Source organism: Lissotriton helveticus, chromosome 9 (assembly GCF_964261635.1).
Source record: "Lissotriton helveticus chromosome 9, aLisHel1.1, whole genome shotgun sequence".
NCBI lineage: Eukaryota > Metazoa > Chordata > Amphibia > Caudata > Salamandridae > Lissotriton > Lissotriton helveticus.
In genome coordinates this window covers 485,692,291-485,720,137 of record NC_136070.1, presented here as the reverse complement: position 1 = coordinate 485,720,137, position 27,847 = coordinate 485,692,291, and the positions used below count along the sequence as shown (strand labels likewise).

The 27,847-nt window shown below is 43.5% G+C and overlaps 1 protein-coding gene across 1 annotated transcript in view; it reads left to right on the top strand.

Moving 5' to 3' along the window:
- The window catches only part of SYNE2 (spectrin repeat containing nuclear envelope protein 2), a 1,843,566-nt gene that overhangs the window by 905,903 nt on the left and 909,816 nt on the right, over positions 1–27,847 (top strand). Inside the window, exons 74-76 of the mRNA XM_078660317.1 lie at positions 1,232–1,405; positions 4,262–4,404; positions 21,136–21,289. Coding sequence (XP_078516443.1) covers positions 1,232–1,405; positions 4,262–4,404; positions 21,136–21,289 — 471 coding nt within the window. The remainder of the gene's footprint in view (positions 1–1,231; positions 1,406–4,261; positions 4,405–21,135; positions 21,290–27,847) is intronic.

Genomic DNA, 27,847 nt, shown 5'->3' with positions numbered 1-27,847 from the left:
GAACAAGACAAGTGATTTTTCATCAATGCCGTATTTTCTGCGTAATGGCGCGTGGATATTATTTTCCATGTTGGTTAAGCTGCAGATCAACAAGGAATCTAACGTGCCTGAGACTCCTCGTTGTCAACTATTGAGAATAGGCTTCTTTTTGCCGCTTCAAGAGTGTACACGGAAAGCTAAGAAAAAGGACTGCTTAGTTTCTGTAACCTTCTGTAATATTCTGCATTTGCTTTATGGACTGGCATTAGTTTGTTACTGACCAGAAATTCTACCTCATTCTTAGAGCCTAGTTCAGACTCAAACTTGTTTGTATACTCAATCACCAAACGAGAATTTAAAGCGCAAAGTTAATGCAGATCAGTACATCATATTTGCCACGGGATAAAAGACATGCAAGTCAAGACTCCAATATTTGAAAGATTTCAAAAGGTACAGCTCATCTGAGAAGAGTCTAGATTATTTTACATCAGAAACTCCTGATGAGTGAGATAAAAACCAAAGTGATAGAAGTAATGTTTGAAATTATCTCAGCCACTGGTGATCATTTGTGCCATTTTCTAGGCCATCGGTTTCACCCGCTATGCCACTCTAGATGGAGACCACCAGTATCCATCTCTGTCTTGGTTGTGCTCCAGTAAGAATAGACCAGCTTGGACTGCTAGTTCAGATATCATTAGAAGGGTGGTTTCAGCCTACTTGGGCTTCAACATTGAGGTATAGCTTGAAGCCTGTGGCACAGTGCCCATGAGACTCACATCTAGGCATACCCGTCATGCTTAATTAATTGCTAAAAGAATTTATTTTGAAAAATCACTAAAGGTACAGTGAGCCTTTTTTTGTTACATCAGTATGCCTATGGTTCTTGTTTGGGTTATAGGGCAGCTCTTATTTTCTATAACGGTGACCCTTGGATGTACCTGTTCATGGCACAAAAACAAAAAAAACCTTTTCAATATAAATTAACATTGTCTTTTTGAGGGGTAATTGGTAAATGTTGTAATTGTCTTAAACTCTTCCATCGAGTGTGTGAGTTTAGAGAAAAATTTTTAGTGTTCAGAAGCCATTCGCTGGAAGTGATAGCTCTATGTAAAACATATAATTTGATGAATACTTCGCTTAAGCCTATAGTTTAAGCCGGAAATTGTTTGACATGTATCCAGTTAAAAATGTCTACATTTAAGAAGCAATATAGATGGTGTTTAACAATCTGTATTGTTGCATTTTAATGCAGCCTATGAAGATGTCGGATGTGAAAAACATCCAGATTGTGGCAGAGACAGAAGGTTCATCGGAGGACACGAGCAGTCCACTGAATTGGGTTCAGCGATTGGCAGAAGAGCTGGAGACGTATCACGAAACACAGTCGGATGAAGAGGATCTCGTTAAAAAAATCCATCATCTAGAGGTGGCACAATATGATATAACACTGAATCATGCACCATGTTTATTTTAATAAGTGTTGAAAGCAAAATTTAGATTCTTGTAAGAGCTCAGTTTAGTAAAAAAAAAACCCTGAGCAGGTCACACTTTATGCTGAAGTTGCCTTCATACATAATATATGTGCAGTCTCGTGACTTGCAGAAAAAAAATGTTTCAAGTTTAATTTGTTTTTTCTACTGTTGTCTCTTTGAACTTTTAAATAGAGTGCATCTCCCATTTTGATGGGGCTTGGAAATGTATAACACATGCTAATTAGAAGGCATGGCCTACTGTTCATGAGGTTTGTGTTTGTCTGTGGGTTGGAGGTGAAGAGGGTTCCAAGTGTGTGTGTTTTGCCTGGAGGGGCAGGACAGCAAACAATTGTGCTGAAGGACAAGGTATGAGGGGTGCTGAAAGACAGTATTCTAGGGGAGGGAAATGTGTGGAAGAGGAATAGGGCAGGATGCCAAGTATGCACGTGTCAGTGATAATGGCATAATGATAAATCAGTGGTTTTGTTTCAGTGAAGGTGCATGCACTTATTATAAGGATTACCTGTGGGAAAGAAGGCAGTATATGTATGTCTCATTGTGGTTAAAACAGTGTGTGTGTGGGGGGATGTATGCATGTTTTTGTGTGTGCGTGCTTAGTCTCGGAGAGCAAGATGTCAAGGGCCTGTGTTAGTGGCAGGAGCAAGGTTTTATGAATTTCATAGAGTGTGCTGACAACAAAGTATAAATGTGTGGTGTGGAAGGATTCCTGGCAAGAGGTTTAAGGGAGGTGGTGTGAGGTTGGACACCAGGGATGAGGTATATTTGGGGAGGTGGACTAAAGGTATATGTATTTCAAAGGGGATCGAGGTAGGATTGCCAGATGGCTGTTGCTGACTAGGCCCTATACTTCCAGTCCTGGACCTTTGGTGCTGAACCAATGCATTATGCAGATATCTTGGGACTCTTCAGTCAAGACAAATAAAGTACATAATTGTTAAAAGCCCAGGACTGAGCACTTATTGTCCACATGAACTGGTGCCACATTGGTTCCCTATTTATGAATTTGTAGAGTTTGGGTAACTCAAAGTGCTAAAATAATGCTGCATGAATTACATCATTCTTTACCAAAAAAAGGTATTTCCTTCGAAAATAAATTCTGCTAAAGACTGCAGAATCTTGGATTGTTTGAGTATATAATTCTTTTCTTTAGAAGAGCACTTGTGTTATATAACTGTTAATACGCAGCTTTCCAATTATATTTCTAGTCGTATCCAAATACCAGATCGACTGATCATAGAACTGGGTGGAAGACTCAAATAATATTTACCATTTGCAGAAGGGATTCCCTCCAAGAACCAGTAAACTCATGACCACAGCTTTATCAACTACAATCTCAGATTTAATTAAGTTAATGTAAAATGATATTAATTTGTTTGGTGAAGGATACCATTTTTTTCAGACAACTGATTTTCCCAATAGCACACGTTAGCAATATTTAAACTGTACTGCGGTTACTATAGTGTGACAAGTATGGGCTTGAGCAAAACAGTTTAAAAAAGGTATAAGGATCTTTTAATGTCATAGTGAAATTTGAAGATATAATACAATTCTGCACAAAAGTGAAGCACAATCCCTAAATGACTGTAAAAAGCATTTATGGAAGCTTAAAGTAGAAAAAGAATTGGGAGGTTTTTCAGTGACTGCCACATTGCTGATAAAATAAAAGAGTTTAGAGGATGAAGGGCCCAATGTTCTAAGCATTTTAACGCTTACAAATGTGCCAATGTTTTTTCTTATGTACTGATCCCTTTTTAGGAGTCTTAAAACAAATGTTCCTCCTAAAATAGGATTGCAAATAGATAATAATATACTATGTGGAAGGGGTGTGTTGTCATCATCACTTCAAAATACCGTATCAATAGGCATCCCTTCTAATGTATCAATGTTTGTGACCGAAATCTGACCACAAACATTGATATTTGACAGACATCCTTTGGTTCCCTTCCTCTTTTTGAAAGTATTAAAAAAATAAGGAAAAATAGTAGTCTACAGGACCATTGCCAGCTCTTAAATAAACAAACAAGGTAAATGGTGTCCCTTTTCCTGTAAGGAAAATAAGCTATATTAAGAAAACATTTGATTCATTGAAAAGCAATCACAGACATGATGGTCTGCTGGCTCCAGAAGGCCACCATCCCTGTGATGGCCTCCAATCATAGAGAGTCTCAATTTGTAGCCTAGCTCATTAACATTCATGAGGTAGGTAAGATTGTGACTCACTAGGATTGGGACTTTTAAGAGCTTCCCTATTAGTACTAAGGTTGGTTCTTAGAAATCTTTGCTGGTTGAAAAATACTTTCTTACAGTTTGTTACTAATATTTTTCAACTAGATTTTTGCACACCTCCCCCAATATCTTGTCCTGTACATTTATTGATGGTATGATTATGTTCAGGAATATATTGGTCAATTCAAAATGAGGAAGGCAAACAAAAACAAAATTGCCTCACACTGGAAGCATTGGACTGTTGAATCAGCAAAGGTGGTAGAGTAAGCAATAAATAGATTTTTTGTGATTTCCAGAACAAACGTTTGTTGAAGGGATCCCATTTAGAGAACTTGATGAAGTTGTACAATGATAGGTTCTAAGGCTGGTACTGGGCCATTAAAATGGCAAACGGCAGCAACAATTAAAAAAAGGAGAAAAGAGTCCCATTTTCCAACATTGCAGAAATTAAATATATCAGTAATGACCATAACGACATCCCCACAATCTTTTCTATAATTAAAAAACATAGCATTGTGCTGTTTGGCATGACATTAAGAACATTTATTGTCTAATTCCTCCAGGCTTTACATTCTGATATCCTGGAGGGGGAAAAGAAACTGGATGCGTTTGACAGACAAAGTAAGACTGGCGAAGGAGAAAGAGAGCTAAATGAGGCCAGGCAGAGAGTGCTGAAGCTGCTTACAGATTGTGATTCATACAAGAGGTAAGTGGCGGTTTCAGCATCAATAAGTCAGCATTCTTCTTGAAAGCAATTTAGTAATGGGGGGCAATGACATTTATAAATTGCATTTTGCAGTGGATAAAACAAATGAAATGTGAGGGAAATATGTCCTTAAAGATAGATTCAGCATGCCCTGAAATAATTGTAGGCAATTGTAGCACTGATGAATCAATGTAGTTCCATTTAATCTTATTCACTAACTCCCTGATCCAGGAGAGGATGGTAACGGTACGTCCATCAGCATTCAACAGAAGTCCAATTTGCGCTGCAGGCATTTCCGATCCCTGTTATTGGAGCGAGACAAGGCATTGTTCCCAGTGGTGGTGCCACCGCCAGCTTATTAGAAGAGGATCAGTTCGTTCGGCGTGTCAATTATCAACTACGCCGACGACACGCAGCTGGTCGTAACCCTCTCACATCCCCACCACGCCCCATCGGATCTTCATAGCTGCCTCTCCGAAGTACACCGATGGATGAATCTTTCCTCACTGAAACTGAATGGGTCCAAGACTGAGATCCTCTTGATGGGCCACAAGGGGCCCTCTTTGCCATCTCACCTTTGGCCCAGTTGCCTAGGTGACCCTCCTGTACCCAAGGAAGAGGTCAAGAGCCTTGGTGTGTGGATTGAGAAGGACATGAGCTTTAAAACCCAGGCTAAAAGAATGGCAGGGACTTGTTTTGGGCTACTCAGAGCCTGCAGGAAGATCTTCCCTCTGCTCCCGACACCGCAAGGAGGCTCCTCATTCAGGGTCTAATCCTGGCAAGATTAGACTACTGTAACGCCATCTACCTGGGAGCCCCTGAAGCCACCCTGAACTCACTGCAAAAAGTCCAAAACGCCGCCGCCCGCCTACTCACGGGCACACCAGGAAGATCCTCCGCCAGGCCGGCTCTTAAATCCCTCCACTGGCTCCCAGTCAGGGAGAGGGTCGTCTTCAAGGCCCTCTGTCTAGCCCATAAAACCCTCAACAATAACGGGCCCCCTCTTCTCAAAGAACTCCTAATCCCATACAAAGCGGAGAGAGACCTCCGGTCCAGCGTAGAAAATCTTATCGTAGTCCCTAGAATCAGAAAAGCCAAGACCGGTGGCCGTCGTTTTTCGGTTCACACGGCCAAACATTGGAACCATCTACCACGAAGACTCAGGACAGAACCGAACTACCTCCAGTTCAGAAAAACCCTAAAGACCCTCCTTTTCCCGGAGACATAATTTCATTAGACGGCTGAAACCCTTGGAGAAACAGGTCAGCGCTGGGATGCTCTTTGAGTTACTACGCGCTTTATAAAACCTTTAAATAAATAAATAAATAAATTATATTGTTACACTATTTTCATAATGTGCTATTTACACAGTAGTATTTGTGTTAATATTGTAGGTCTGATCTTCAGTACCATGTTGTTGTGCACCCCTCTAGAGGACCTGGACTTTCAGTTGTTCCTGGCATCTGTGAGTGGGACAATCAGTTGGAGTGAGGGTGTTGTCAAGCCTTTCTGCTATAGTTCCCTTTTACCTCTGTCTCAGCGTCCATGGTTCATATCCAGTGTTTGTACTTTTTTTCTGCTGGATCATTCTAACTACAGATTCTTTACCTTAAAAAACGTTTCTTCAGCAGTGTTCCCGCATACTGCTAGATGTCACTGTGCTGCTCCACATTGGCTCCATACCACGTGCTCCCAATCTTGTGGTTTTCCATTGACTTCTAAAATGATTTCCAGTGTGCTATGTAATGATGTCCCCCCCCAAAAAGATCAGTTTCAAACCATGCTGCGGGTGCAGAAAGCAGATGTCAGTCACTGACCTGTACGTGGTGTGTTTGTGGTTCCTGGGCTTGTGCTAATTTTTTAAGTTGTGAAATAACTTTGCTACATGCATTTGGTCATGAATGGGGATTCAAAGCAGTGTGTCCAGCTGGAATGTTTTCGACCGGATGTTCTTACAGAAAATCTAATCTGCTCAAACTAAGGCTCCCAGTTGGGAAAAGCTTCAGTTTTCCTCCCTTTATCCATTCAGCTCAATTTGGGCTGGTAAACTTGTTGAAATTGACAAGGAAAATGGCCTTGAACAAAAAGGCTTATCGCTAAACCTGTGTCGGCTGCAGTGTAGCATCTGTTGATGGTCAATAAAATCTACAATAATGTTTGTTGTGCATTTATTTTGGTTTAATTTGAACAAAATGATGATAAACTTTAATTAATATGTGGGCTTCCCAAGACAGTTTACTTTGATCTAAAGCTGTGTGTAGTTAGCTGTACGGCACAGACTAGAGGATGCATAATCAGGCAAAGATATCATATATACGTGGTCATATTGTAGAAATATGCAGACAGGTAAACCGTTTAATTATTAGTGTAAGATAATATGTGCAAGAAATCATGTTTACATCCACATTTTATGAATAACAGTAAAAGAGGCAATATTGTGAGTAGAGAAAAGGCGCACGAAGCAGGTCTAAAGTCTTCCTGGTTAAAGAGTTGTATTCCAATGCTTGCTAAAAGGGATTTACACTTACTAGCTTTTGAAACAAATCTGGGCAGGAAACTTCCCCTGTTATCTTTGAAGCATAGCATAGGCTATAACCGCTCTTGAAAAATCAGTTTCTTTCAGCTGTCTAGCCTGGCGCTGGAATGGTATTTTTTAATTCAATGTTTTAATTTATTTATTGGACGCTTTCATTCACTTCCGTATAGTTTGTAAATCATGTACTATTTAAACGATACTAAACATTTGATCAAAACCAATGTTTAATCAGAACCTACACTGTTAAAGCCACCAGATGGCAGCAAGGCAGTTGTATTGGAATCAGAGCAAAAGGAGAGGGGAATAAACTCGATAAAAATAAAATGAGGATGTCTTACTTTCCCTGAACACGTTTGAATTGCTGCAAGGCAGGTATCTTGAGAGGAAAGCGTACACTGCTATCTCTGCTTTTAACCATTGCTGTAAGGCTCGGACTGGGGCAGACAATGGGCACGGGCACTAAATAAAAGTTGTTTCCATTAGTGAATCAGATAGCTAAAAAAATGGTCCATGCTTGCAAATCATGACAGTTTTGAACTAGTAAAGACTAACCCTGGGCGTGGGACTACAATACGCTTGCGTAGTTTGCGCAACTACGTGCTACGCAAATTGCACGTAGCACAGTGCAAAAATGCGTAGCGGCCCTCAAATCAGGTTGGCGTCTGCAAGCGAGCAAAATAACATCCCGGCGAGACTTTTCCCTCGTTTGCGATCAGCAACATCAAGTTGCCGAACGCGAGCGTGGAAAATAAACCTCTCGGTGAGATTCTCAAAGCGGGGAGGTCAGGTTTCTCATTGCGAGTGGTCGCGTATGCTCGCGACCGCTTGTGATGAGAAACTACCAGTCCACATTGAGAAAGCTGGCGCTCGAGTACAAATGTACTCGAGCGGCAGAAAACGACCGCTTGCACTGTGACAGATGCGGTTTGCAATGGTTGCACAGTGCGGACAAGCATCTGGCACTGTGCAATCAGCGCGAACAGCATTTTGCACAGTGCACTACGCAGTTGGCGTAGCTACGTGTAGCTTGGTAGTGCGAAGTGCACTTTGCGTAGCTACACGTAGCGCTACTATGTGAACTATGCCCAGGGTTAGTAAAGATACGCTGTATAAGTGTTTTGCGAGGTATGGAAGACTGCATGTATTTGAGCTTTTTTCAGGAAATGCTTGTTTTAAAATGGGGGAAATCAACAGAAAGAAATGGCCCAGAAGACCATAAAACAGACCCAAAAAACAGCCAAAAAAGAATTGGCCAAACTCTGACCTGTCAGACCAGCCCATTAGGCAATGCCTGATTACCCTATAGGCCAGTCCGACCCTGGCTGTTTATTATAATGGGGCTGCACACCCTTGTTTTAAATGTTTGTGTGAAGTTGGGCTAAAGGGGGATTCCAGTGCATTTCTTGCATGCATGCCGAGCCTTTTGATAAATGTGCTTGCACTTATACATATATATGGTCAACAGGAGTAGGGAAACATTGGTGATGGTACATCATAGTTCAGGCACTGCTCTAAAAAGTATAAGGAAGTCCTTGTCCCGGAGAGCTAGCCAAGGAAGTGAAAGTGCTCCTCAAATCTCATAGTTGCTGTACCTGTGACTTTTGGAATTGCAGTTCGTGTTTTTTCAGTATCTTGAAAATGAAGAAGTGTTTATCATTAGTTTGTACAGCCAGTGATAGTATTTCTGTGCTCTCCTAGACATGTGTTTACGAAGTATGCATTTAAAGTCTGCTAGTATTTCATCTGGTGTAGTAGCACCCCAAAGCGTGCAGGTGTACCATTGCTCATCAGCTAGATCACTCACTTATGGAGGAGCTTTAACCCCTTGCGTGCGCGTGATGGCCGGGAGCCGTCATGCGTCATGGTGGGCGTGTGCTGAGACGGCCCCTGGCTCTCCGAACCCCGTCCACTCATTAGTTCCCCAGCACCCGGCAGAATTTGCGCCGTCGGTGAGGGGTTAACTAGTGTTGTGTGGAGAGTTAGCACACTAGTAACATGTTAACATAGATTCTACATTGCATTCTGGTAATTGCAGTTCTGTAGTTCTGTCATCCTTGTAATCTCAGATATTACATCTTGTTTAACTGTCACCTTAAAGCATTTTGTTACTGTAAGGAAACAGGCCATTAGTTGTGTGGCCTGCACAAACAATGGGTTCACATTTGCCCTCTATTGGGAAACAAAATCCCATTGTAGTGTTTGACTCTCTCAGGGTAGCAGAGCAAAGCAACCCAAGACCTACTCAAGGAAGGTAGTGGGGGCTAGCAATTGCCATTCGCTGGCACACAGTAATAGCACTCACTAAATAACTGTCCAGTCTGTGATTTTTCGTTTGAAAAAGGAAAAAAGGGCATTTATTACACACACATTACTCAATACTATGCAGTGATTCACCAATATACATAAGGCTGATGACATTGTGTAATCACCTCTGACCCCTTAAAGGGATCAACAACAACAAACCACATGTCAAAAACCATACTTTTAGGAGCATGCACAATAATCATTAATAACCATGTGTGAATTCACTTATTAATGTTAATAAAATATATTCACTTTGATCAGTATTCACTGTCAACATCATTATGGCAAGTCATATTTACAAAGGAATTTCACATCTGGTTGTGTGATACAATTAAATAAAATTACAAAAACGGCACCCATGAGAGCTTCACATTTTGATCACACAATATGAAATCATAGGCTTAGGCCCTAGAGGGCACTGTAGAACCTATACTATATTTTGAACACCTTGAGGCCACCATTACTGCAGCTATAATCTTAGACCCAGAGGGCACTGTACTCCCAGCTGTAGAACACATGGTCCAGCCTCTGGAGTGCTTGGAAACTTGAAGAAGATCCGGGTTGCTCCATCTTTTTGGGACCTTGTAAACGTAGGATCAGCACTTTCTTTAAATCCTTTGGGGGAAATTGCACTGCTTCTGCAGCTCCCCCTCACTCTTTGTTCCTTTTTGGTGGTTCCCCCACTATCCTGGTGCCATCACATTCTGCTTTTATTGTGTAAAGACAGCCCCACAAGTTATTATGCCATGCTCCTTTGCAGAGCTGTTGAATTTTTGATGAGCAGCTCCAGCAGCTTGTTACTGTTGCGCTGCTTATCCACTCACCACACAACGTGTCCCTTTTTGATTTGTTTCCCTTTTTTAATTGGGGGTGCCCGATCCAATGCGGGCACCCCGCATGCTTACAACAATGGTGGAAAGCCCAGGGTGCCCATCCTCTGGCTGCCCCCGCCAGCTCCTAGCATGAGCAGAATTTCCTTTGCTGCCTGTGGAAGCCATCAGCACTTCTCAAAGCCTGCCTGCTCTTGTGGGCAGGTGCTGGATGACATGCTTGCCGCCCATTCCCTCAGACACGGCCACAGGGAGGGGGATGGACCATCACAGATGGGGAAGTGCGGCGGCACCCATGTCTTTTTCTTCATGGCCAGGCCTAGAGTTGGGGATCCAGGGCCCCTCCTTCATCCTTTGGGGGAGCGCAACAGTGCTCCCCCATGAAGTTCTGCACGCTGGGCCCAGAGCTGGGGATCCTTGGCCCCCATAATGAAATTCTGGCCTGGGGGATGACCTTTAGAGTTCTGGGAGGGAGCGCCATGCACGCCCCCTCCCAGGCCTTGAAAATTAAACATACTCCTTTGCATACCCTGGGCCCTGGCCCACCCCAGGGGCATGAATCACTCCGGCAGTAGAGCTCCATGCTTTCTGACTTCGTTAGGGGAGGGGTCGAAGGTCAAATCCTTCTCCTGCAGATATTGCAGGCCCTGTTGGGCTATTTTACATGTTCAGGTGCTCCTTTTGCTCCTGGTTGCAAGATGTTGCCATCTGGAATGCTTTCCTTAGGCGTCATGGCCTCTAAAATGGCACACTTTGTAGAGAGATGGTTCCACTGGCTCCCTGCATTCTTTCTCCTTTTCCTCCTCTGAAGCCTCACTCCTCCTTGGCTCAAAAGCTAGTCTTTCCCCCAGCTAGTCCTCAGGGGATGTAAGGAGACCAGCTTCCCTAGTCCTGGGCAAAGCCCCACTGGTCCCGGGGGCAACTGTAGTCAGAGGCTTTTGTCCAGATGGATATCGGGGGTTTCCTCCTTCCAGTTGTCCAAGGCTGCCGCCTCCAGTCCCAGTGTCCAGCAGAAAATCGCAACCATGAGAGAGTTCTCTCTCCCCCTTGCGCAAGACCTTTTAAGTGGGGGCAGAATGTTCCAGAAGAGAGACACCTATGGCCTATCCTGAGGTGCCACATCACCCCTCCGCCCATGTCCCAGCCCTCCTGCACAGCCTGCTGGGACATTTCAAAATGGCATCACCCGGGAGTCACTAGTCACATCTTCTCTGGGGGCCTCAACATCTCCCCTCACTGACATCACTGTCAGGGCCTCCTCCTGTGTTGGCTCCAGAGGTCTGGGCTCCCTCCTTTGTTCGGTGGGCTTGGGCTGGCCCATCCATGGTGCAGTGTGACAGCTGACTGATGCAGAGGCTCCAACCCCACCCCTTTCCTACTCAGGAGCTGAGCAAGGCACTGTTAATTGCTCCCTTTGTGTGGGGAGGCCTTTGTTCCTGCTGTTGAGAGAAATGTAAATAAATTGGCACGTCAGGGTGACAAAAGGCCCAGGCTCCAATCCTGAACTGATTTAGAAAAATATGACATTCCTGGATAACCCGGAAGCTGCACAGATATATTCTTGGAACTCTCATATTTGGGTCAGGCATTCAGATTCCACCCCAGTTTGATATGCCACTGGTTTCTGTATGCGAAAGGGAAGCAAAGCTGCACTATAAGGCAGTCTTCCCCATAGGTGTATAATGGAGTGCCACTGTGAAAACAGGAGATATGATGTTCATGTAATGGGAAGGGAGGTGAGATCCTAACCAAAGGGGCACATGCGGGGAGTGATCCTTATAGGAGCAAGAGCCCTCACACACACAAAGGATGTCATGCTTCATCATCGGGCAGCTCCTTGTTGGGCCAGCGCTGCAATGCCCAGTGGGCCCACGAGGGGGCTCTTTGCCAGAGATCTTTTACCTGTGATGTTGGCCAATGATGAAGAGAGTGTGTGTGGTACGTGTGGTGTATATAAGGGTGAGTAGAGTGCAGTGCAAATATGAGCTAAAACTAACTATGAGAACCAGCTGAACCAACTTTAATTAACATACTCCATGTTGTGATAAAAAAAACTTCAATGTTGCAAGAAAAGGATGTAATAATCCTATCAGGCATATGTTGAGTAAGGATGTGGGTAGGGTGACCAACTGGCATGGGTGCAAATTCAGGACAGTGAGTGTGAAAATTCAGGACAAATGGTCAAAATTCAGGACAAACATTCAGGACAGAAGGCCAGATTCCAGGACAAAAATTCGGAACAAAAGGTATATTTTACAGACACATCAGAGGAGGTCGTGCAATATTACATAAGTAAATTGACAACCAACATAAACACAAGTCAAAATAAGTTTATATTAGGTTGCGAGAACCTTGCACTGCATCTGTTGTGTGCGTGAGTGAAAGTTACATACCTGGGTTTGCATATTGGATGCACCTGGGTAACATGTTCCAAAATGTTCCAAAATGAAACCACCACTCATCCCAGAGCTTGGCCCCTGGTAAGGTGACAGGAGCCAATAAACAAAAGCAGTTTGCCATTACCTGGGCTCTGTCAGGACGAGGCCCAGCAAATGCTGTCCGTGGCCCATTATCATTCTGTATCTGATAATTAGGCCGACAAACAGAATGATAATGGGCCAATAGCAGCCAGTGCCAGGTTGTGGAGGGGCTGCCACATGCCACTGATCACAGCAGGAGCGCGAGCTGGCCCCTGCAGTGAGAGTTATAGGATTCTCAGGCTGCTTGCAGGGGAAAGCTTGCTCTAAAGTCCGAAATTAGGGACAAAAGGCGTCTGTGAAAGAATTCTTCACGGACAATCAACAAGAGGCCCAAATTACAGGCAGTCGGTGAAATTTACTTACGGTTGGTCACCCTAGATATGGGTGTACATGTTGCATGCCTTCTAGCGTCAATGAGATTGTGGCAATTCTTCAAGACCGGTAAACTCTTCTATCTACTCACTGAGGGGTGGTTAATATATAAGTGAAAATGAGTAACCATACCTTCACCAAGTTACACCAACCTTAATAGTGTCCCTCGGAGTAAGAACCCAAAGCGGACGGGAGAAGGGGGCCAATCACTACGGTATGTACGGACGCTCAATGGCGTCTCATTAAACCTAAAAGTCGGTGAACGTGATTAGCGACCGACCTACCCACGGAACCCTCCAGAGTGGATGAAGTGTCACTGCAGACAAGACAGTAACCCACACCAACTTTTCTAATGAGGGTACCCTAACATTATGACCCAAATCCTAAATCAGTATCCAATCCTGCAGAGTTCTCTCTTCTCCGGGCTACCTAAACTGGGCTGTGCATGACAGGAGTCTCCCACGCTTAGCCCTCACATGTGTGTACAAGCGTTTACACACGTGTTCACCTGTATCCAAGTCAAGCACCCCTTACCATTTCTGTGTTGCAGTGGCCTTATCTTAAAAGGTGGACACTGGTGGTAAACAGTTACTGCGAGTTTACCGTGGGTGAGTCACCAGTTGTGAAGCTCACCCACACTAAAAAAGTAAAAAAAAACAGGTAAGCAAAAAAATGGGGTGGATTCGATGGGCCAAACCAATCACCTTACAGTTACGAAATCTCTTAAAGTGTCACTTTTTTTAGGTCTCGCCTTTTCCATTCCGAAGGAATGGGAAATGGAGAGAATTCAAGTGCTCAAAATACTCGAGAAACCAAGGGCTTTTTGGTGCGGTTTTCTTTGAGTTCACGTGAATCACGTGACCAAACAAGCACGCGCATCAGCCTCCCTCCTTCCCTCCTAATTGCATTTTGTTCACGGCCACCACCACATCAAAGGGCTTCTCCCAGCGTGTCCTCTTCTCCTCCCCTAATTATTCATGGCTGGCCGGTGGCCGGCCGTACTTTCAGTTTCCCGGCCGCTCTTGTTTATTCACGGCAGCTCTCGCACTGCACAGCACACACACAGTGCTGCCTCTCCTCCATTCAGACAGTGCTCTTGCAGCTGCACAACACCGCCTTCATTTTAGTCTGTGAGCACTATTTACTTTATTGACTTTCTCTTACTGCAGGCACGACGTGTTTGAATGTAAGCAAAGCACGTCGTGCCTGCAGTAAGCAGCCGGGACAATGGCGGCCGGCATTCCAGTGCCATAGGTCTCGCATTTTTTTACAAAGCCCTTACTACCACGCTTTTGTGGTCTCTCAACTATATAAATAACAGGCGGTACTACTATCAAATGTGATGGTATTCAATTTATTGACCTAGGAAAGATGAAAGGCTGAGCTGTCTTTACCAGGATTCCACTTTTGTTTGCATGTCAGTCGCGGCATACAACACGCGGAGCAAGCACTTGCCCTGCTTTCGCAAGAACTCCAGCGGCATCTTCTTAGAAACTACAAATTGTGATGGGGCTTTTTTTGTTTTAAGGAGACACATTTAATTTTCACCAGACCCCTTAACTTTGTTAACACTGCCTTCTATTTTAGTTACTTGAACTTCTTTGCACTTTAAGGAAGTAAGCGTGTGCCTGTATCTGTGTGTCATTCAACATGTGGCAAACTGAATCTTTTGAAATATCTGAGGTGTCTAAATTCAAATCGGTATTTTATTGTCACGTCACCAATGAATGCAATAGGAAAATAGGAAAAAGCATTTGCAATTAAGTAGGTCTCGCATTTACGCGACTTTAAGCTATTGTCATTGTAAATAACAATGCCTTTTATTTATGTTTTAAAAACCAAAACATAAATAAAAGGCATGGTCATTTACTATGCCAATAGCTCAAACGTGCGTAAATGTGAGACCTATTTCATTGCAAATGCTTGTTTGTTGAGGTAGTTATGCGTGCTCCATTTGCTGTACCTTGTTGGCATACCATATTTGGTACTGCGCGTGTCATGTATCCCGGATATTAGTCTGCATTGTTGAATCCCCCACACCTCACTTTTGGGAGTTGTACTCTTTGTTGGTAATTCTACTGTGTGCATACAATGGAGTAATGATTAGAAGAAACAAATGGCTGAAAGTTTATTTTTTGACCATAGCCTCAGAACCCCCCCCCCCCCCCCCCCCCCCCCGAAAAACGGAGGGCCCCGGAATGACGTATCTTCTCGTGATTAATCTAAACTGGCAACTCTGAACACGCATCAATTCAGACCTCGCTGATATGTTATCCCTTTTATAAATGTAACTGTTAAGTGATCACCTTGTGGTCCTTTATTTTATTGGAAATGAGAGTAGTACTTTAACCCATTCCATCTCCACCTGCACACGCATGCACTTTGGCACCCACTTCAAGCCAGGAAGTGAACTTAATTGCCCATCAGTAGTAACTTTTTCCAGATTTGTTCACTGCCGTGCCGTTTTAATAAGGTTTGTGTATATTAATGAATGCTCCTCTTGATCAGCAGTTCCCTCTTCGCCCCAGCACACGTCAGACCTAAAAGTTTGCCAAAATGGACACAATTGAGTACTTAACAAAAACAAGCATTGCCAATATGTCTCGCCTTTGGGACCTTATAAGTGTTTAGCCATACAGCAGTTGATGTTGTTGCTGAAGGGATATTGAGCTGGATAACTAAACACTTATAAGGTCCCAAAGGCGAGACAATTTTGGCTATGCCAATGCTTGTTTTGTTTGCGTATACTGTTAAGTGTCGACACTCACCTACTTAAATGCCTTCTCCTATGAGACACATTAAGAAATTAACTGATGTCCATTTTAAGGGCATACATTGTCACTAAACTGAAAATCACATAGAACTTAGACTGAGATAGCTTTGCGCACAGACGATGATGAGTGTGAGATTTAGCTCTAAAAATTTCAACCTCACTTGAGATAAAGATTTTTTATTAGTAAGACAAGGAATCTATAAAAAACATCTAGTTCATTAACGACTATTACGACTATTAAAAGATATTAAAAGAGCACAATTTACCTCACACTAAAGGAAGTGTTAAAAATGAAAAGGGCTTTAATGGTAAATGAGTCCAATAATTAAGCATGGTACAGGAAAGGATGAAAAATTGTAAAAGTAGTTCTTGGGGTTTCAAAGGTGTCGTCATACAAAAACCACTGGAAGTTGACTCGAACTCGAACAAGCAGTAGTGTGCTGTCTCGCAAAGAAAAGGACTTTTAGATTTAGTTATATAAGGACATTGAAATGGCTGTTAGTTTTGTGTTAAGGTGTTCCTGAGACTATCATCGCTTTGAAACTAATGTTGTGCTTTACCTTCATAAATTATCCCACAAAAGACCATGTGCTGCTCCTCGTTTAGGATGTTTGAGCTTGTGGTACAAGTCCATATACCTTCATAATAAATGATGTGGTTGGTTGTTATTAAATCAGGCACCCTCAACTGAGAATAAAATAAATACCTAGCTGTCCATAGAGTGTCCAGTACAGTGCTTGAGGCCAACAGACACAGGGGTTCAGGGAAACCCTTGCACTAACTCTCTGATATGGTGCAGGCACAAGGACAAAGGTGTCTATTCATTTACAGTTGGCCATACCCCCTTCCTTGGAGTTGCAAAATAAGGAATGTTCCATGGCACAATCCATATTATGGAAGGGGATGCTCAAATGCCTGTGGCCACTTTCTGTAATACCAAAGTAGAAAAAATGGATGCCAAAGACTTTTGCCCCCAGGGCACTTTCTGTAATACAGTCTTTGGAAAAGTACTAGTGAAAGGGGAGTCACACTCTAACACTGATACAGGCTTCAGTCTTCAATAATCATCTAATCAGAGTTCTTTCCCTGTAGTAAATGTGGCAAAGAATATGGAGGCCAGGGCATGTTTGTCCAAAAAGCACCACCCACTGATATCCTTGATAGCTTGAAAAACACAAATTGCCATATTTACGAGTTTGGTGGCACTAGGTAGCGCAGAAGTCACCTTGCTGTGCTTCCCTGCGTCACAGGGAAAGGGCAAGGATGCACAGTATTTATCTAATACTGCGCATTCCTGTCCTTCTCTTTTGAGCTAGAGCCATTTTGGCAGCCTAGCTCCAAAAAAGGCACCTTTGCACCACTGTGCAAGGGTGCTTGTGTTGTAGGCAGGATTGTTTTTGAGCAGATAGGGGCACCTTCCTGCACAAAAACAATCCAGAGAGGCTTTTTCCTCTTTCTGTGTGTGCTGCAGAACGCTTTGCGTCATTTCAAAAATATGACTTAAGTGTTTACGTCACTCTTGAACCATGTTGTGTGGTGCAAGAGCAAAGCAAACTGGGTCATAAACATGGCCTGAAATTTCGACCTACCCCAAGAAACAGCTTCTGAGCTAGACATGCTGCCCTTTATGTGTCTGAGAGGCTGTTCTAAGGGAAAATGTACCATGTTCTGAATCATCAAAACCATGTAAAAGTGTATCTTTTGCTCTGGTCTTTCTGAATCATTCACCACCTTGCCTTGGAGAGGCAAATGACTCGCTTCTGAATCCACAGGAGAAAGGGCTTAGCTCCTCCTGCAGTGCCTAGTTTGTGAGGGAGTAACTGCCAGAGCAGATTTTTTTTTTATCCAAGCCTCTCAGCAGTGCTGCCAAATGGCGGGGTTTCCAGACACCAAGGCTGTTTGGTCTTAATTTCAACTCAAGCCTCTTTATTCCACCAGTATCACCTCCCCAACCCTGTGGCACACTCTGGCAGGTTCGTCTTTCCTACCTCAGTCGCAGTTTGCCACTGTTTTTTCTGTCTTGTTCATGCACGTTTCACGCTCATATTTGGGGTCAAAGTCTGATGATTAAAAATATGTGGGCCCTACCTTCAACCACCGGCTCAAATTAAGGTCAGTCCTTTTGTGAAATGACAACAGCAGGGAATGACTCAAGAGGCCACTCCCTACCAGTAAAAGTCAATAGAAGTACGAAGCCTTGCAAAACATTCAGTGGTAAGTGAACATTAAATGATGAAACAGACTCCACTGGCGGAGGGAGTATGCTTCACTCTTGGAAAATACTGTGCGCAACCCTGACGTTGGTTTAAACAACGGACAAGGAGCTCCGACTCGTCCGCCAAGGTTCTAGCTGATGAAAACAGAGGCGGCTGGTGAGATGGAAAATGTGACTTATTCAAGAGCCAAACAGAAAAATAAAGACAACTTAATTTTTCTTCGGGTTTTAGTGGCCTGCTCAACCGAGTTGAAGTCACATTGCCACTCTGTACTGTACTGTAGATTAACGTTGAGGCAGTGGCGTAATACAGGCTCCCTCAGCCCCTGCTGTGCGGGAGGGAGGGGGGCGAGCTGCAGGGGCCCCCTCAGCCCATCAACTTTTGTTATGCCATTGCATTGAGGTCCATTCATTGCGTTTAGGCAGAGATAGGTCCTTGCAGAAAGACACCAGTTTTGGCTAATTGCTAGAGAAAAGCAGCAAGCCAAACAACACATGCCAACTGGAAAATAGGTACTCTTTCTCTCGTTGGGACTGGGCTCCATATTGTGTGAATGAAATGCTGAAATCATTTACTGATGACTATCATTCCTGTGAATCTCCTTCCCACATTTCTGACCTTACTTTATTGAGGTGTAGTCACCCCGAAAGAGAGGATATGACGCTCTACCAAAGGAAAAGTACTTAGAATACATGTCCCTGTTGAGACCCTAAGATAGCCGGTTCCCTCAGACTTGTCAGCTTCAGCGAGCAACTCCAAATAACCCCTCAAGGGACTCTGTCTTGATCTTATTTTCCATCCACTAACCAAAATCCAAGATGGAACTCAGCTGACTAATTTGGATCAACAGTGTAAAATGGGCCTGTACCATATTTCCCCTCCTTGAATAAACGAGCAAAGAAATATTTAACTAAATTCTTGGATATGTAGATGAAACAATCCCTGTTCATTAGTAAGGGAGACAACTGGGCAGGGTCATTATTTCAGGTTCCTACTGTGATGCCCCACAGTTTCACCTACAACCCACACAGGATAGAGCTCCTGACACCATCAGCGGTAGTCCACCTGGGAGAGGGAGGGTGCATACACTCACATTATCCTCTACCATCATTTCAATCCTCCACAGATAACCTCTGATGATTCTGTGATGCAGAGAACTGAAGGACATAAAGCTCTTGGCTGGTGTTGTTTTGTTCTTAATTACTTGATCCCACATCCCAACCAGAGGTTTCTCCTCCCACATAGGAACTGCAACAAGGTAAAACCCCTCATGTATGAAAAGTGACTCATAGCTGCATGAAAACAGTGATGCGTCACTTTTCATTGCGCCCTCCTTGCAATAGCAATGATGCGTCATATTTACAGTATGACGCATCATCTCACAAGGAGTTACAGATGCAGCAGTATTTCTGACGTATCTGTAGGCGCAAAAATTACGCATTTCTGGAGTGTAACAAAAGTGACGCAACTTCAGCAATGTGTCATTTACACATGGGCAAGTCCCTTGTTAAAAGTACCTGCATCATTTTTACACCTGCCTTGAGGCAGGCGTAAGATATTCACGCATTTGCGTCCTAGACGTGGCGCTATGAAATCTCTTAGATATTACTGCTTCACTTCTTCGATCCTTTCTGCGTTGTACCTGGCATACGTTTAATGTGGCGCAGGGGTTTACAAAATGACACATCTACCTAGATGCGTCACTTCTTTAATATGGCGCAACATTTTTACGCGGCTGGTGTGTCACAAAAAGTGACGCACCGGTGGCTCAAAAGTGACTCACGGGTTCATAAATAAGCCCCCATATGTGGAGTTGACACAATCTGAAATCCACACAGAACAAATGGAGGAAGTAGATGGGGAATGAAGGTTTTTTTTTTTCAATTTTCTCCTGCCAACCGTTCAATCTTCGGCTTAGAGACCGCACCAAAGACTCTGTTGTGCTTCTAACAAGTCAGGGAAAACTGAACTAGAAGAGCTGCTCCATCCATGAGGGCTTGCTCGTAACACAGCTAGAGACTCTGGGGAAGATTTACAAACCCCATGCGCCACTTTTGCGTCACTTTTTCCATGTTAAAAGTGACGCAAAAGTGGCACAATGGGCTTGTAAATCTGCCCCTCTGTGTGCATGCCACACTTTAGAGGAAAGAAGACCAATCAGGCACCAGCGGCTGCAACCTGGCTGCACCGGGCAACCATTATGAAGGAAAGGGACTCCCCACCTGGGTGCCATGTACTTTCAGATGTTTGTGGAATAAATGAATAAATAAGCTTAGCTTAACACTGCCGCCTCCGTCTCCTGCCGCATTGCGCTCTTCCTGATTCTGGGCACAGGCTCCAAGAATGTACTGGGCCAATCCTGACGCTGCATGAAAGCAGCGTGGGGATTGGCCTGGGTGCCAAAAACTTGCACTCGCAGGCAGACCGGGAGCCAGAGTTTGCTCTCTCCAGCTCCAGCAATGCAGCTGGGGATGGAGAGAACGTCACTGCGCATGAGGGTTTGGCCGGCCTGAGACAGTCTACCATGCACCTCATGCGCAGAAAAGGGGGTGCCCACCACTCCCCACCAGCAGTATTATCCCCTGGACCCGCCCCCAAGACTCGTCAGAGTCCTGGGGGAGGGTCCTGAGGATTAAAATAAAACTAAAATAAAACAAGTTTAAATCCACTTTATTATCGTTTTATTTGCTGGTGGTGGCGGGGGGTGCACTCCTCCGCTCTAATGGAGCGGCTACCACTGATGAGGAAAAACACCTGAGTGGCTAAATGGAGCCATAAAGTGGCCATGCTGCCTCTCATACCACCCTTAAGGTAAACCCTATCTTTCGGCACCACCAGAGCCCAAGACCCGCAGCTGCCCAGGGACCAAGAAGTAATAGAGAAGGCCTCACATTCAGGCACAAACTGGGCATTTCTAATGTAGGCTAATCGGGCCTAGCCGGTGTCAGGGCAAATGTTCTGGTGAGACAGACATGAATAGGCGAGTTTATTTCATGTGCTCTGTCAGGTTAATGAAGGATCAAAGGGTGTGCTCCGTTTATTCTGGTTTTAGTTAAGGAGGGGTGTACCTTTCCTATGAGTTGAACACTCCCCCATGAAGTAGGAGCTGGGACACTCACAGAGATAAGGAGATAAAACATTAGAATTGATCAATTGGTTCTCTTGTCAGTGAAGTTTGACTAATCTCATGCCAATTTCTTAATATGCTGTATTTTTACAGGAAGCTTGAATCTGCGTTGGCCTATCTGAAGAACTATAAGACAGAACACCACCACATTGTTGATTTATTAAAGGCGCTTAAGAAAAAGATGAAGGAAAGCAAAACATATTTAAGTGATCCGTATGAAAAAGTCCGAGTTTTGACTGAAATTGAGGTAATTGTATTGCTCTTCATTATGTAACTAAAAAAGTGAAATAATTTAACTTTTCAAGTTCTGAAAGCGTTGTTGTGGTTTCGTGGAGAGTTTTATGGGTTTGCTCTTGCCAGTTAACTAACTCAAAGTAGACAGTCATAGTGACTTGCAAACTTTTTTTTCTGAATTGCTCTGATGTTCCTTTATTCTATGAGCAACTGGGTGTACATTCGCAACCCGATCATTTGACTATACTGCCCCAATTGATGGACGGAACAGCAGTTTCTCTACATCAGAAATAAAAAAGACCCTAGATGTTTTGCTCACTTTGGTACATCCCAAATGCTTTGTGATAAAATAAACATTCCCCATTCCTCATTGATTTTGTTCATTATATTTGTTAACAAAAAAATAATAGTGTTAACAATCGGTATGCTAGTGCTTAAGGTTTTGAACACACGTGCTAGCCCTTTTTAAGGTTTTTAGCATTTTGTCTAGCAACTGGAATGACATTTTAATTGCAATAATTTCTCCAGCAAATTTTGTTTATTTTTCCACGTTGACATAACAATTACAGTAATGGCTTACAGATGCCCTAGCTTTTTTTTTTTACATTTTCGTAAAATGCTTAATGACTGATTAAAATATTTTGCAAAAAAAATTGTAAAAACAAAAAGTATTTTTTTATTGGAAGTGGCAACTAAACAAGGTTTACACTTACATATGATATGTATTTTGAGATTTCGAATCAGGTGCAGATGAAAAAAGTGCATACAATTCGAATATGTTTTTATTTTTTGACATTGTTATATGATTGCACCAATATATGTTTCTCATTAAAAATCTCTGTTAAAGTTACCCAGATTGATGGTCCTTGAAGGCGATACAACAGTACTCAATTTGTGCCAGTGTTTGCTACTGCACTTATTTCTGACAGTCCACCACCACATGATGACATTGTCTGTCTATCTTTGTAGCAGAGCATATCAGCAACTGTGTGTACTAATTCAATATATTTAAAAAATGTACGCTGCTTTGGGTCAGATGGGATTGTCCAAAGTGTAATGGTTACTAGGTAACAATGGCCTTGGCTTTTAGCAACATTGTCTTGGACTGTGAGTGGTGCAAGCTGAAGTGGTCTCCTATGAAATACCTAGGGCCTTGGTACTTATTTGTTTTTACAAATTCAGCACCTAGGATACCACTCCGCTACATTCTAACTACCTCAATGTCACCATCCCCACTAGTATTTGGTAGGAAAAACCAGACACAGTATGGGAACACTGGTCCCATATATGCGTTGCTCATTCGAGGTCGAGCCCATCCACTTGCTTTCTGAGTAAGCATTGGTAAAGCATTGGTAATGCTGAGCTAAAGGTATTGCCAATTTTCTTTCTTCAATTGCATGTATGGACATTCCTGAAGACACTACATAAACATCCAATGACAAATTTTGGAATGGGTTTTCTAATTAAAAAAAAAAACATTCCAAGATGGCTGCTGACATCACTGCTGATATGCTCCCAGAGATTCTCTGTCATGTTAGCCACAAGCTTCATGCTCCAGCCCCTTCGAAATGCCACTCTATCCCACCCTTCCCAACAGTTGCAAATAATATGAACAGTTACGGGACAAAACATTGCCAGGAGATTATTTGTCTAGCAGGCTGAAACATCCAGTGACATTCTCAAACTCTTTGCAATTTAGAGGAGCCTTATGGATAATCAACATTTATTTGCTACAACCCATTTGGAAGTTCACCATCTATACTGTTAGCTTTAGCTGGATTAGTACTGGCTTTCTCTTTGTTATTCATTAATCTGCTTGCTAAAATGCTACAAACTGGCACTGTGTGGATGTACAACCATTGCAGCTTCCTTCTTCTTTCCTTTCTCAACTTTCTTTTGCTCTACCTTCTGACCTCATGTCATAAGTAATTTACCATTCCTTCGTCTTCAGAACATTCTCAATAAATGGTTAACATATATTGTTGGACTTGGCCCTTTTTGTCTTAAGTTCCTTAAACTTTTTGACCTTCCTCCTAGACCTTTTTCTGACATGATGTTGCCGACTTAGATGCTATGGGCACTTTGCCACTACTGATCAATGTCAAAGTGCAAGTGCTCCCTGTATAAAGTGTTATGGTAATTGGTTGTCCATAATTTGTAAGTTTGTCTTACTAGTAAAGTCCCTAGTAAAGTGCACTATGTGTGCCAGGGCTGGTAATGCAAATGCTACTAGTGGGCCTTCAGCACTAGTTGTGCCACCCACACAAGTAGCCCTAAAAAGAGATCTCAGGCCTGCCACTGCAGTGCCTGCGAACAGGTTGTTAACTGCCTTGTTGTCCTGACAAGTGCACCCACTTGCCAGGCCTTACCCTCCCTTTCTATGCACATCAGACACCCCTATAGTAGACCCAAGGTACCCCCCTGGGCAGGGTGCAGTATATGTGAAAGGTAGGACATGTACTAAGGTGTGTACCATGTCCTGACAGAGAAATACTGCCAAATTCGTTTTTCACTGTTGCAAGGACATTTAGCCCATAGGGCAGAATGGGGAATGCTGTATCACATGTTTCCAGCATATCTTCCCATAGGCATAAGATGGAAAGATGGTGTTTAGTGTGCCTGAACTCAGAATTTAATAACACATCTTTTTTGTGAAGGTGGTTTTCGAATTGTGTGTTTAAAAATCGCGCTTTTAGAAGTGGGTGGTTTCTTGTCGTAAACGATCCTGTGGGCCTGGTTGTGTATTAACTGTCTGGGTTTAGATGTGACAGGGTCTGGGAAGTGTTCTGACCCCAGAGAGGAGTAGGTGAGACAGCAACAGGCTCTCCTGCATTTGATCTGGGGGGAGGAGTAGCCCCCTGGATGTGAAGAGGACTGTGTTGCTGCTACAAAAGGATGGCTCCAGCTCCTGCAGAGCATCCATCTGGGAACCAGACCCTCACTATCAAAGGAAGATGGTATGCACTGGCAAGAAGACACCCAGGTCTGGTTGGGACCAGGCTCAGAGCCCCCTGGACACAAAGACTTCAGCTCTTTCCTCGCATCCACTAATGTGCCCAGTGCCTCCCCTAGGGTTAGGGATCATATTGGCCAGTTATTAGCCCCCTCCATCTCAAAAACTATACGCCTACCTAATGCCCCCTCCTGCCCCAGAAGATTTGAATCTGACCTGGCGCCCAAAGATCTCAATGACCTTTACAACTCTTACTCTTCTAGGTATAACTCCAACTTGATCCCGCCAAGAAAATACAAGTCATTCAGTTTAACCCAGAGAAGCTCCTCACAATCTCAGGGTCATCAATAAAGACAATCTCACTAGAGTAAACATCACCCAGACTCCTTTCCCACTAAATCTGTTACGACTTAAATGTGTACTACTTAATTGCAGGTCAGCCAATAAACACGCCTCCGATATCTTCGACCTCATCCAACTCAACCACTTAGACATTATCATCCTCACTGAAACTTGGCTAAAACCCACCTCCACTCCCAACCTAGACCTCCTAGTACTTCCCACTCACAACCTAATTAGGCTAGACAGAGCTCTGAAGCTGGGTGGGGCCTAGCCTGTATTCATAGAAACATTCTCTCAATTTCTCACTTGGAGTCCTCTACGCCTTCATCATGTGATTACCTTTGACTCGGCATCTCAAGTAATAACCCGCCGGTTTGTACACTAGACACTTTCTATCACCCCCTGGGAGAGAACCTCCCGTTCATCGAGCAAATTATTGAAATCATCTCAGGCAATGTCGACTCAGCCGTGTTCCAAATTTTTCTCGGTTATTTCAACCTTCACTGGCCGAACCCCAATGACCACTCTGTAACCTGCCTTAAATCATTCTTAAATTACCTAGAGCTGACTCAGCATTGTGACCAACCAACTCATAATAAAGGGGAAATTCTAGACCTCATTATCTCGAAAGGGCAGTCCATCACATTGGATACCATTATCTCTTGCAATTGGTCCGACCACCACTGCATCCTCTTTTATATTAACAAGGAGGTGTCGAGGAGGGAGAGTCATCGAACGAAATCAAAGACCTGGAAAAGGGACCTCAGATCAAAAAACTCAGGTGAACTAGCTGCCCATTGTAAATCTGCCCTTTCTTCCTCCCAGACTGACTTGGTTGAGGTTCAGTCTCTAACCGACGCATACAATTCAACCATCTCTAACATCATGGATGGCATTGCTCCACTCCAACAAAAAGATACATCAACAAAAATAAACAAGCCATGGTACAAACAAATCATGGTACAAACAAATCAAGAGCTCTAAGGAAGATTATTTCAGACTCCAACTCGATCAAGCTTCTAACCGTCCTAAGAAACTTTTCAAATTGTTTAAACAACAATCAGTGATAGGTCCAAACCACTCTGACTCTTGAGGCAGCCCACCCTCCTGTGATGATCTTGCTGCCTTCTTCACTGAGAAATCAAGACTCATCGCCGTCGAGCTCGCCTCTAAAAAGGCCCTACTGCCTTCCTCCGGGTCTGCCCCATCCCTTGACATTTTAGTAAAGCACAAACCTATCAGTCCCAATACCAAGAACTATGCGTCATGGGGCAGTTTTACCCCATTCAGTGAAAAAGACATCAACAAGATCCTTCAGAAAATCAACCCGTCTAACCACTTCATTGACCCGTTGCCCCGGCCATCTTCAAAGAAACCAAGAATATACTCATCCCCACCTGGATAAGGATTGTAAACACTTCTCTTTCACAAAGCACGATCCCCGACTGCCTAAAAGCAGCTCAGGTATCACCAATACTAAAAAAAAACTAACGCAGACAAAGCTGACTTCAATAATTTCCTCCCTATCTCCAACATCCCCACCCTAGTCAATCTCCTTGAAAAAAGCACTCAATTCAATCCCAACTTTGTGCTCACATTGAGAATTTCCAACTCCTGGACCAGCATCAATCTGGCTTTCGGAAGGGGCACATCACTGAATCGGCTCTCGTTTTCACTTTTTGGATGACATTTTAAAAATGCTTGACCAAAATGAATTCTGCCTCCTTGACCTGTCCTCCGCATTCGACACGGTTAATCACGACAACCCCCTATCCATTCTGAAGAACAGGATGGGTTTCTCCGGTCTGATGTTACAATGGTTCTCATCCTTCCTCCACTACATATCACAAAGAGTAAAGGCAAACCACTCCCTCTCCCAACCCTCTCCAGTACTCATGGGTGTCTCCCAAAGGACCGCCATATCGCCAATCCTCTTCAACCTTTTCCTGGAACCATTAGCTAATTCACTAAATTCCACTGGCATTTTTTTCCATATGTATGCGGATGATACACAACTTTATCTGAAAATCTCAACCCCGGATAATATCATCTCACTCAACACTACATTTACGCAAAATCGGTTAACCAAGAGCTATCTCCTACTCAACACCTCCAAAACTGAGTTCCTGCTCATCTCTCCTCCGAATCATATCCCCAAGCTAGACCTTTGGCTGAATCACCTCACGGCTTTCAACTGCACCCCTCTCATCATAGACTCAGCCAAATCTCTCGGAATCACCCTGGACAAGCACCTAATAGGACGAATCATATCAGCAATGTATTCAAGGGAGCTAACCACTTGATGAGGACACTCAGAAAGATCAAACCATTCCTTCCACAAACTGATTTCAAGCAGGTGGTCCAAGCGCTTGTCTTGCAGAGGTTAGACTACGGCAGCGCTATGCTCTGTGGCCTTCCCAAATACACCCTGGCTCCACGAAGGGCATCATTGAACACTGCAGCTAGACTGGTTACAGGTGCCAAACGAAATGAACACATATCCCCAGTCCTAAAATCACTTAAATTGTTGCCCTACAAAGCCCGAATTCAGTTAAAGATTGCCGTTGTGACTAACAAAGCCCTTCATTTCCAAACTCCCAGATATCTAGCGCAAAAGCTCAAACTATCCTGTGGCGATAGAGGCTCAAGAAGCACTAACACTTTCCTCCTGAAACCATTCGTGCTTAGCAAAAAGAGAACGTGTCACCGAGTCTTCTTTGGCGCTGCCCCAAAGATATGGAACTCTCTTTCACCGGAAGTACATAGAATCTCCTCAACGACTGCTTTCAATCTGGAAACCAACAGATTCCTAATGAACAAATTCTTACCTTAATTGGGCTAGTTCACCTGCTCAAAGTCTGTGATCCTACAACCATTGTACCTTCATTAGTTACTGCTCTTCCTTACCGCATAATGGTTACCCATCGCAACCCGATAAATACTTGCTCAATGTATTAATCTCCCTAACCCAATTGTCCTGTAATTATGTGTTCAGTCTTGTTGCTTATTCTTATTTGATGTCGATCTTGCATTTATGTCCTCCCTTCCATCCTATTGTAAAGCGCTCTGATATCCTCCGGGATCTTATTCACGCGCTATATAAAACTTGATAAATAAATAAAATACAATTTAGGGGTATAGATGTGAGAGCTGAAACCCCTGATCTCAAGACTGAACTCAAGCCTGAAAAAGGATTGAAACTACTTTGTGATCAAGAGGAACCTCTGCCAAAGAAGAACAGCTGTAGAGATTGAAGAGAAGGACTGCCCTTGCTGT